An 11912-nucleotide genomic window follows, 5' to 3' on the forward strand; every position below is an offset into this window, starting at 1 on the left:
GAATAAAAAAATAACTGTGCTGTTGCTTTCTGCTGCCTCAAGCAAGATAGTAACACACTATCAATAATCAATGCTGCTGAGAACATCTTATTTTAAGATCAACACAGCCACAGGTGCACAGATGGACACAAGTACATCCAACACAGCGTGTGCACTGCAGTAAGAATTAGATCCAGAAACTATAAATGAACGCCGTGCTGTTATACTGTGAACTGATTCTCTGTCAGTGATCAGTCAGGTTGGTGAGTTCAGTCTCACAATCCTTTGTTTTATAGCTTCATGTCCACCTTGTTTTTATAAAGAGCAAAAAGAGAAATCAGAAATAAAAAAAATCAAAAGCACCATCTTACATGTACATAATAAAGTCAGATTAACGATAGTGTGTTTATTCCTCATACTGTTCAGAGTTACAGTTAGTTAATTGTTCCTGGATGATGAGGTTAGACTGCTGCTGTAGGCGTCCCCTGGCTCGAACACTTTAAAAGAAGCAGAAGCAGCGTTTCAGCCCAGTCTGACTGAGGGAGGACTCAGACTCACTGCAGCAGGTGAATGTCACAACATGTCAACAACTAATTGTGTCATTTCTAAACTAAACTGTATATTGACTTTGGTGAACGAGGGGCTGGACTGGAGGTTTGGTGACATAATAGTGATCTCTTTTTATGTGAAGACAATCACGATGAACTCTACACAGGTTGTATATTTCACTCTGAGTGCCTACTTTGACACTGGTCTTTTGAAATATCTCTATTTCACGATTATTTTGTCTTTATATATTGTAATTGTTTGTTCCAACCTTCTGCTCATCGTGGTTATCTGTATGAACAGGAGCTTACATGAACCTATGTACATGTTCCTGTGCAGTCTGTTTGTAAATGAACTGTATGGTAGTTCAGGGTTGTTTCCGTTCCTTCTGACTCAGATTCTCTCTGACATTCACACTGTTTCTGCTTCTCTTTGTTTCCTGCAGATTTTCTGTTTGTATTCTTATGGAAGTGTAGAATTTTTTAACTTGGCCGTCATGTCTTATGACAGATATCTTGCTATCTGCTGTCCTCTGCAGTATCACACACGTATGACATGTAGCAAGATTAAGATACTTATTTCTGTAGTTTGGTTATATGCCTCTGTTATCTGTGTTCTTCCACTGTCTCTGAGTATCCCTTTACAGCTGCGTGGGAACATCATTAACAAAGTGTACTGTAACAACTACTCCATTGTCAAACAGGCCTGCTCTAACACAACAGTCAATAACATTTATGGAATCATTGCCACTACTCTCACAATCATATGTCCTATTACTCTGATATTTTACACATATATAAAGATCCTTATAGTTTGTTTCTCTGGTTCTAAACAGACGAGACAGAAAGCCGTCAGTACCTGCACACCTCATCTTGCTTCTCTGCTCAACTTCTCTTTTGGGGTTTGTTTTGAAATATTTCAGAACAGATTTGAAATGAGCACTGTGCCTAATATGATTCGAATCTTGCTATCATTATATTTTCTCACATGCCAGCCCCTTCTCAACCCTGTAATGTATGGCCTGAAAATGCCAAATATCCGTAACATATGTAAAAATCTCATTTCTGCTGGTTGTTATCATAGAGATTTACTGATTTGATTTAAGCTGGCTCTGAACACTAACCGTGCATTATGTCATACATTTGAAAATTATGGAAAAGGACTTATGATTAAATGAGTATGTGTATGATTAAAACCAAACATTTAAGTTTATCATAGTAATAATGGTCAATTATTTTGAAAACAACTGGTTTCATGTTTTGTCTGATGAAGCAATGACTTGTGCATATTTAATGGGGGGAAAACAAAATCCAATGTATAATTGTATAGCAGCAGGAAGCAGGGGCGGGTGGCCATAGGGAGGTTCGGGAGTATTCCTGAACGGTCGGTCTGTTTCAGGCCAAACTGGCCGGTGGTCGGAACGTTTTTTTACCCCATAAAACAGCCGCAGGTGGCACAGAGTGGAACATCATACTGGGTCAATCTAATATTTTGCATATTAAAGGGGTGTATGAGCGGCCTCTCCCAACTTGAGCTGAGCCTTGTTTCTATTGAAATGTGACTGGCTTAGCCGCTTAGTCAGTCATCAAACCGTTATTTTCCTGTTTAAGAAAAAGTAAAAGGAGCGGGATGAATTCATATTAGTAAACATGCTAAAAAGAAAGAAGCCGGAGAAAGCGATGGTGGAGGGGCGAAGGTCAACACAGCTACAGTCAGCCAGGCCAGTGACGACACAGGACCCAGCAGTTTCAGGCAGACAATTAATGCCATTATGTTGGGCTGCGTTGGGTCGGGTTGTAATTTTCAAGCCCGTTGAGAACTGTAGTTTGTGTTTTTGGATGTGTTCAGGGCACACAGAACTAGGCTTTCCGAAGATCTGATCAGCTATATATCGGATCGGCCAATATTTTGCATTTTGTGCAATTTGTGAGATCGGCCGTAATGTCTTAATTCACCGATCCAATCAATGATGTCATTGTCGCGTTGAAACTTTTTGCAGATGCTCCCGTTGCATAGATTGCTGATGGCTTGGGTTTCATCTGTCTCATTTACTCCAAAGAAGTTCCACAGCACCGACATGTTTGTTTGATAGCAATGATGCTGCTAGCTAATGATTAAAGATTCAGATAACTATATTGTCCGTCACATAGTGACAGGCTGTCACTATGCTATACTAACACTATGATAGTATACGTGAGCATATGTACTTCAATACACTCTACTGACTGACTGATCTGTGTGTGTGGTGTTTAATATCATCAGATGGTTTTTGTACTGCAAATAAAGTATTCATGTTAAAATTACGGTTCCACTTGCGCCTGTCATGCGATTGGATAAAAGGCCTCTCCAAACCAAGCTCCCGGGGTGGATTTCAACCCCAGCCCGCCCCTGGCAGGAAGCATTAGGTGCCGTCATTTGCATGATTTTGAATTCACTTGAATCAAAAAAAATAAACAATTAAAGCCTTAAATATTTGTGTCTCTTTTCTGGGCCTGTCCAGTACAGCTAAAATAGTGGGGAAAATGAAGAAGACCTGAACATATGAACCTTTGTGAGTCTGTGTTCCTGAGCAACATTATCTGTCATATGATAGCTTTGCACTGCAGGTCCTGACAGATGGCTTAGCTTTAGCTTGGCTTAGCTTGTTCAAAAGCTGATGAGTTAGCATGATGATTTTAAGGTTTTAAGACAAGATCTTGGTGTTAAATTTGAAGGGTCAGAAGAGAGCAGGAGGCCCAAAGATGGTCAAAGGTTTCTAACTGTATCCTGAGAGAATTCCAGAGGTAAAACGAAGGCACAAACATGGTTCAGGTCATAATCAGAAGGGCATTCATTCAGTGACATTGTTCCCTGAGGAGGTAATTAAAAAGCTTTCACACTTACCCTGGCCCTCTGTGTTCACATTGACATTATCAGTGAAAACAAACAGCCAACACATCTCAGCTGGATATGACTTTACAAAGATAATAATCAGTCTACTCTGTCCAGTCTGTCAAACAAGCAGATTTAATTAGCCAGCTGCAAAACATCATCAGTTAACATTAAATGTAGAAAGAGAGTTGGTCAAAAACCAAGTTCGACACTAAATTTTTTTTTTTAGAAGTTCTTTTATTGCTTGCAAGCAAGAATCACACATCAGCAGCACATAGATGATTAGTGAAGAGAGGCCGTCTCTCCTCATCGTTAATAACAGCAGAAAGCAATTACTGAATTGTAGTATAGTCACAATATATCGTATGAGCTCACTAAAAACAACATTCCCATCATCTCTACATCCGCCTCATTAAACACAAAAAAACATATATACATATACACACAAGAGGCTTCAGGATGAGCTCCTTAACTGAGTTCCTGTTATGGTAGTTTTCACGGCACACTGTCCCATACCATACTATACAACCAGATGATTATCATAAGACAGAGCTCATGTCTGAAGCCAACAGACACAAGATTTTACTTTACATAAATGATAATGAAAAAGAAAATGAAAATGAAAAAGCATCAAGATGGCGCCGCGGACGGCTGCCTCGGTTTGTTGGTGCGCATTGTTTTGTTTTGTTTTGTGCGTAAACTCTGTTTTTTGCGACAGTACCCGGAGCTCTTTCACCAGAGAAGAGCTCATGAACATCAGGGCAACAACTTCGCTTCATTCATTCTGGTCGGTGTTTACATCCCGCCGCAGGCCAACGTGCAGGACGCACAGCGCATGCTCGCCGACCAGATACTGTGTGTGGAGCGGACCAACCCGGACTCTTTGGTTATTGTCTCTGGAGACTTTAACAAAGGCAACCTCACACACGATCTCCCTAAATACAGACAGTTTGTTAAATGCCCGACCAGAGAGGGGAAAATTCTGGATCACTGTTACACCACAGTCAGGGATGCTTATCACGCCGTCCCTGTGCTGCACTGGGTCACTCTGACCACGTCATGCTCCACCTGATTCCTGCCTACAGGCAGAAACTAAAGCTCTGCAAACCTGTAGTGAGGACTTCAAAGACGTGGACCAGTGAAGCTGTGGAGGATCTCCAGGCGTGTTTGGACTCTACTGACTGGGATGTGTTCAGGACTGCTACCAACAGTCTGGATGAGTACACAGAGGCTGTGATGTCATACATCAGCTTCTGTGAAGACTGCTGTGTTCCAACACGCACCAGGGTGAGTTACAACAATGACAACGCCTGGTTCACAGCCAAACTCAGACAGCTAAGGCTTGCAAAGGAAGAGGCCTTCAGAAGTGGGGACAAAGACAGATTCAAAGAGGCGAAGTACAAGTTTAGCAAGGCGGTGAAAGAGGCTAAACGACAGTACTCTGAGAAGCTCCAACACCAGTTCTCAGCTACCGACTCTGCGTCTGTCTGGAAAGGGCTCAGGCAGATCACCAACTACAAGCCTAAAGCCCCCCACTCCATTAACGACCGACGCCTAGCCAACGACCTGAACGAGTTCTACTGCCGCTTTGAAAGACAAAGGGACAGTCCTGACACCATCCCCCACGACACCTCCCAACAGCTCCAGCTCCAACTCCAGTCTCCTCCACCAATGCCCACCTTAATGGGCCCCTCCACCAATGCCCACCTTAATGGGCACCCCCTCCCCACCCTCCTCAGTGACGACTCTTTCCATCCATGAGAGGGACGTCAACAAACTCTTCAAGAGACAGAACCCCCGGAAAGCTGCTGGACCGGATTCGGTCTCCCCATCCTCCCTGAAGCACTGTGCTGACCAGCTGTCCCCAGTGTTCACAGACATTTTTAACACCTCACTGGAGACCTGTCACGTGCCAGCCTGCTTCAAGACCTCAACCATCATCCCTGTCCCCAAGAAGCCAAGGACCACCGGACTTAACGACTTCAGACCCGTCGCCCTGACCTCTGTGGTCATGAAGTCCTTTGAGCGCCTTGTGCTCTCACACCTCAAGGACATCACCGACCCTCTCCTGGACCCCCTGCAGTTTGCCTACAGAGCCAACAGGTCTGTAGATGATGCTGTCAACCTGGCCCTCCACTATATCCTCCAGCACCTGGACTCTACAGGAACCTACGCCAGGATCCTGTTTGTGGATTTCAGCTCTGCTTTCAACACCATCATCCCAGCTCTGCTACAGGAGAAGCTCTCCCAGCTGAACGTGCCTGACTCCACCTGCAGGTGGATTACTGACTTCCTGTCAGACAGGAAACAGTGTGTAAAGCTGGGAAAACACATCTCCGATGCACAGACTATCAGTACCGGATCCCCCCAGGGCTGTGTTCTTTCTCCTCTGCTCTTCTCCCTGTACACCAACAGCTGCACCTCCAGTCACCAGTCCGTCAAGCTCCTGAAGTTTGCGGACGACACCACCCTCATCGGACTCATCTCTGATGGTGACGAGTCCGCCTACAGGTGGGAGGTTGACCACCTGGTGACCTGGTGCAACCAGAACAGCCTAGAGCTCAATGCTCTAAAGACAGTGGAGATGGTTGTGGACTACAGGAAGAACTCAGCCTCACCTGCCCCCATCACCCTCTGTGACTCCACTATTGACACTGTGGAGTCTTTCCGCTTCCTGGGAACAATCATCTCCCAGGACCTCAAGTGGGAGCTGAACATTAGCTCCCTCATCAAGAAAGCACAGCAGAGGATGTACTTCCTGCGGCAGCTGCAGAAATTCAGTCTGCCGAAGACAATGATGGTGCACTTCTACACAGCCATCATTGAGTCCATCCTCACCTCCTCCATCACCATCTGGTACGCTGCTGCCACCAGGACAAGGGCAGGCTGCAGCGTGTCATTCGGTCAGCAGAGAAGGTGATTGGCTGCAACCTCCTGTCTCTTCAGGACCTGTACACCTCCAGGACCCTGAGGCGTGCAGGAAAGATTGTTGCTGATCCCTCCCATCCCGGTCACAAACTCTTTGAGACACTCCCCTCTGGTAGGAGGCTGCGGTCCATCAGGACCAAAACCTCACACCACAAGAACAGTTTCTTCCCGTCTGCTGTCAGCCTTATCAACAAGGCCTGAATCCCCCCTGACACTCCTCACACTCCACCTCTACCACTGACTCTACTGTCACACTGACAGCACCATAACTTTATGCATTACATTAACGCTCAGCTTGAACATCCTGTTCATTTGCACATTTTCATTTGCACATCATTCTTGTAATTGTTCACTGCCAGCCGGTCTGCTCCTTTTATCCTTTTACCCAAAAAACAGATTGTGTATATATATTTATATTGTATAGTTATATTTTCTACTTTTTGAAATAGTTTATATTGTTAATTTGTTATATTTTCACTTAATAGTTATTTGATGCATGCACCAATATCACCACAACAAATTCCTCGTATGTGTAACATCGTACTTGGCAATAAAGCTTTTTCTGATTCTGATTCTGATTCTGATGTTGTATCTATATTAAGTTTCATATGTTAGAACAACTTCTAAAAATAATAATGGACATTTGAGAAATTCCCTCACAGGTGACATCCGTCCAAATTTTAGATGAAGCCATGCCACATGGACGTTTTCCATCTGTGGCCGTGTCTCATCCAAAACTTTGATCCCAGACATGACTCAGTCTGGGTGCTTTGTGGTGATCACTGGAATATTACAGGCAGCATTGTTGCTTGACACTTCATTCATGAAGGCGACACTACTCTAAAGAGTTCATAGGCTACAATGTAGAACGGAAGTGAGTTTTTATAGAATATATATAACAGCCAGCCATGAAATAGACTTCTGTTTAATGTAGACAGCAGAAAAATCAGTAAATGATCTAAGATGATTGACACTACTGAGTTAAACAAAGAGCAAAATATAATATTGAGTTAAGTTGTATACTCTGGTGCCTCTGCTGAGTTATAACAAAAATCTCTCACTGAGACCTTAACAGGACAGGAGGCAGTTAAGATTTGGATAGTTCTAACAATGTGGTGCGGCTGCAGGTGAACTTTTAATAAGCACTGAAAATGAAGATATCATGTTAATGCACAGGATTACCAAGAAAAGTGAGGTTATCCAAACATCACACTTAGATTTGTCCCGGTGGTCTTGTTGGCTGCCGAATGGCTGAACTTGCCTTAAAGGAATTTTCATGATAGGACCAAGCAGCATGTAAACTAAAGCACAGAGTTTGTACCATGGTTACAGCTTTCCTGTTTCCCTCATTATACACAAACAGTGTAGATGAGACATGAGAATGTTTTGCTCTACACACAAAGGTATAAATTGAACATAACCGTCTGTCCGTCCCAGACTTCAGTCACTTTCAGCTAGCAACTATTGCTCCAATTTGTTTTAACCTCCAAACACCCACCTTTTATTCATCACCAGCAGTTCTCAATGTAATCGAGTTTGACGCTTACCATTGACAACTGTCAAGTTTTTTGTTTATTTGGAGCTGTTGTGGGGGAAGAGGATAAACCTCCATGTCAGCTGACGTGAACAAACCTGACTCAAACACACATCATTTCTGAATTTTTGTCACGTGTCCATGTTGTAGCTCAGACCTGACCAGCCAGACATCAATACTGAGGGAGTACTCTTGTTTAACCTCATGCAGTGACAGCTGTTCTTTATTTTGTTGTCTTTTTTACAAACATCAGGATCATATCCAGGACATGAACAGGTATGACAGATGTAAACATCTTTGGGCTGTTTTCAGTGCTGGGCCAATATTCAACTACACACAGTAGCGTAACATCATGGTGATAGGCCCCGGTGCCCCCCACCCCCAGCCCAAACACAAGCGCACCCTTGTGTGCACACACACGCAAACACACACACACACACACACACACACACACACACACACACACACTTGGACACACACGCACAGCCACTCGAGAGAACTGCTATTGCAGGGGTGGACTGGCCATCAGGAGTAACAGGATTTTTCCTGGTGGGCCGATCAATAATGGGCCGATGGACACAGTTAGATTAACACTGTGGCAATTCTGGACAGCTGTTTTTTTTTTTCATTTTTCCTTCATTGGCCCCTGACGGTATCTGGGCCCTGGTGCAGCTGTTCCAGTTGCACCACCGATACTTATGCCACTGACTACAAACAAGTGTGATGTGGAAACTTGAAGCACCCCCAAACCCCGACACTGGTCTCAACCAACTGCAGTAGCATCAGAATGTTCTGAAATTATTCAGTTTTGATTCGAGGGAAGACAACTGATAGTAATTATGTTAATAACTTTGGTTGCTGCTCTAACATTCTATAAAATGTGTTAATAATGCAGTTTTATGACTGCAAAGAGTTTTTTAATATTTCTTTCTTCCATTTATATTCAGTTGCAAACAGCTGTTCCTTTAAGTGTTGTACAGTGTTAGCATTACTACTGCAGGCAACATGTGTCTATAATGTATATCTATATCAGAACAGGTTGAAAGATCTGTTTGAGTAAATGTACTTATGTTTCATCGTTAGCATAATAATACAAGGAACCATTACCATTAAAGAAAATAGGAAAATTTGTTGAGAAACTGCTAATACTAATAGCTGACATTCATAATCAAACCTTTACATCTATCACGTATATTAGACAGTTTGAGCCCATACATTACAGGGTTGAAGAGTGGAGGACATGTAAGAAAGTATAAAGATAAAAATATTCTCAACATATTAGGAACACTGTTCATATTAAACCTGCTCTGTAATATTTCAAAACAAGCCCCAAAAGAGAAGTTGAGCAGAGAAGCGAGGTGAGGTGTGCAGGTACTGACAGCTTTCTGTCTCGTCTGTTTAGAACCAGAGAAACACACTTTAAAAATCTTCATATATGTGTAAAATATTAAAGTTAGAGGACCAAAGACTGAGATGGCAGTTACAATGAGTCCATAGATGTTACTGACTGTGGTGTCATAGCAGGCCAGTTTCACAACAGAGTGATAGTCACAGTAGACTTTTTTAATAATGTCCCCACACAGTTGTGAAGGAATAATTAAAGGCATTGTAAAAAAATTCAAAAGAAATATGAGCAACCATGTTAAAGCAATAAGGATGGCAACTTTGTTGTATGACATACGAGTGTTATATTGTAGAGGATAACAGATGGCAAGATATCTGTCATAAGACATGACGGTTAAAGTCAAATACTCTATGTTGCCATAAGTGTACACACAGAAAATCTGCAGGAAGCAAAATAAAGCAGAAACAGTGTGAATGTCAGAAAGAATCTGAGTCAGAAGGAACGGAAACAACCCTGAACTACCATACAGTTCATTTACAAACAGACTGCACAGGAACATGTACATAGGTTCATGTAAGCTCCTGTTCATACAGATAACCACGATGAGCAGAAGGTTGGAACAAATGATTAAAATATATAGAGACAAAATAATCATGAAATATAAGTATTTAAACAGCCCAGTGTCAAAGTAGGCACTAAGTGTGAAAAATGAAACCTGTGTTGAGTTCACCATGATCCTCCATCTGGTTCACAAGAACACAAAATGATAGATTTGTTAGTTTCTTCTCATAGATTTAAGTGCTAATTATAATGTTTGCTTGTTGTGCAGCTGAAATATTAAATTGCATACAAACAACACAATAGCTCGAAACAGAGTCATCATAATGGACATAATTTTGTTAAACCACCCCAAATACAACATTGCCTTTCCAAAGTCTGTTGAATGCTGAGTTCAAAATGACAAAACTGAGATTGAAACCTTGTGTGAATTTGAGCGTCCACCAGTTGTCCTGCTGCAGTCGTACTGACTCCCTCCAAACTGAGCTGAAACTCTGCTTTAAAACTTTTGAACACAGAGGAAACCTACAGCAGCAGTGTGACCTCATCATCAATTAAAGTTAGCAAAAAAAAAACAATAACGTAGGGAATTATGTTACACATATAGCTATATTTTTTTCAACTTTATTTAAAGCGTTTTCTTTATAATATACAGTTTTGCCCACAGAATCAAACATGTGGTGGTGGCTGTCCAGCTTGGATTCCATAGAGCATGCGCACTTCAGACTACCACCGACCGATTCAGCTAACCACCGGTTTAGCACCAAGCTAACTTGGATGAAGACGAAATGTAATCAGGTGGCTCTTATAGACTCTCCAAATTTTATTTGACTGAATTGCCCAAATTCTGACAGTAAATGAGTAATTTCACAGGGGTTGTGAGGATTGTATTATGTTTAACAGGTGCGTCTTTCACAACGTTCACAGTGAGTGAGAATGTAACGCGCAGTTCCAAAGAAAGAAACTCAGTATGTGGCAGCCAATGTTGATATTGTGGCAGACCGCCAAGAATAAATGTGTGGGAAACACTGGTATAAACACTGAGTACATAAACATACAGTAAGAAGAATGCAAATGTAAGTTCTCAGATGTCATGGTTCATGATTCTGTGTTTTGTGGTTTCTTGTATTTGATTTCCATGCCTTTGTGTTGTGTCTTGTTGTGTCTTATGTTTTGATTTCCCATGCCCGCTTGTGTCCTTCAAGTTCTCCTGTATATTTCCCTTGTTGCAGTTTGTCTCTGTCTGTCAGTTTTTTCTCCTCTGTGCTTCCCCCCGTCATTACCGCACCTGGCCTCCCCCCTTCTCTCTCTCCTCACCTGCTCCTCATCCCCTCATCAGTGTGTCTCTATATGTAAGTCTTTGTTTCCCCTTCACTCCCTGTCCCTGCCTCTATTCCTGCTGCTGTCTGTGTGATGTCTCGTCCAAGATCCTTGTGTCTTGTCTACAGTCTCCCATTTTGGTATATTTTGAGTTTTGCATTGTGCATTATTTGATTTGAACTTTGCTTTTTGATTGTACTTTGTCTTGCTGATTTTGTTGCTATTTTGTTTTCTGGTTCCTGGACTGATGTTTCGTGTCATGCTCTTTGTTTTTTTTGTTGCATTCAGCCTTTGTTTTCAATAAAACCCCGCCTTTTGTTTCTCCCCATTCCCTGCCTCTTGTCCTGTGAGTACTGCATTTGGGTCCACCTCCCATTTCCTTAACTTTCCCCTTAAAACCCTAGCGTGACAGAATGATGGGACCTGAAATTGACCCAGCAGACTACAAGAGACAGTTTTTGGACATTGAGGATAAATTGCAGGGGATCTTGATTGCAAGACAGACATGAGGATGCTACAGGTAATAGCAGCGCTTGACAGGAACCTGTTTGATAGACCTTGGTTGAGGGCAGTTCCATGCGCTGTGGAGTTAATTGCTAAAGTTGCTGAACTCAGGAGGGCCTTCCCTGGCAAACTAAACAGCAGCAACTCCCAGCTAGCTTCCGGCCTTCCAGCCCAAACCCATGCCTCATCTCCAGCCCCAGCCCATGTTTTGGTCTCAGCCCATGTCTTGGCCTCAGCCCATGCCTCAGCCATAGCCCAGCTATCAGCCCAAACACAAGCCTCAGCTAGTGGTTTTCAGTTAGCGGCCCGGTTGACACCTGCCAGTGA

At 42.7% G+C, this 11912-nt stretch overlaps 3 protein-coding genes across 14 annotated transcripts in view; 2 read left to right on the forward strand and 1 right to left on the reverse strand.

The window, feature by feature from the left end:
- Positions 1 to 11912, forward strand: part of LOC119033671 (olfactory receptor 52K1-like) — a 126517-nt gene that overhangs the window by 104694 nt on the left and 9911 nt on the right. Inside the window, exon 2 of one of the 12 annotated variants that reach the window (XM_037124091.1) lies at positions 11870 to 11912. This exon is cut by the window's right edge and continues 94 nt beyond it. The exons of the other annotated variants lie outside the window; for them this stretch is intronic. The gene's annotated coding sequence lies outside the window, so the exon portion shown is untranslated. The remainder of the gene's footprint in view (positions 1 to 11869) is intronic. 12 annotated transcript variants of the gene reach the window in all.
- LOC119033655 (olfactory receptor 142-like) lies at positions 32 to 1861 on the forward strand. Its single transcript, XM_037124038.1, has one exon. It carries the CDS (start codon positions 560 to 562, stop codon positions 1622 to 1624), a length of 1065 nt encoding a protein of 354 aa, XP_036979933.1. The 5' UTR covers positions 32 to 559; the 3' UTR covers positions 1625 to 1861.
- Positions 9007 to 9945, reverse strand: LOC119033742 (olfactory receptor 11A1-like). Its single transcript, XM_037124219.1, has one exon. It carries the CDS (start codon positions 9934 to 9936, stop codon positions 9007 to 9009), a length of 930 nt encoding a protein of 309 aa, XP_036980114.1. The 5' UTR covers positions 9937 to 9945.

Source organism: Acanthopagrus latus, chromosome 2 (genome assembly GCF_904848185.1).
Source record: "Acanthopagrus latus isolate v.2019 chromosome 2, fAcaLat1.1, whole genome shotgun sequence".
NCBI lineage: Eukaryota > Metazoa > Chordata > Actinopteri > Spariformes > Sparidae > Acanthopagrus > Acanthopagrus latus.

What these genes read in the sequence shown, in the direction of transcription:
- LOC119033742 (XM_037124219.1), bottom strand. Translation starts at nt 9,936, where the DNA reads ATGGTGAACTCAACACAGGTTTCATTTTTCACACTTAGTGCCTACTTT.
- LOC119033655 (XM_037124038.1), top strand. Translation starts at nt 560, where the DNA reads ATGTCAACAACTAATTGTGTCATTTCTAAACTAAACTGTATATTGACT.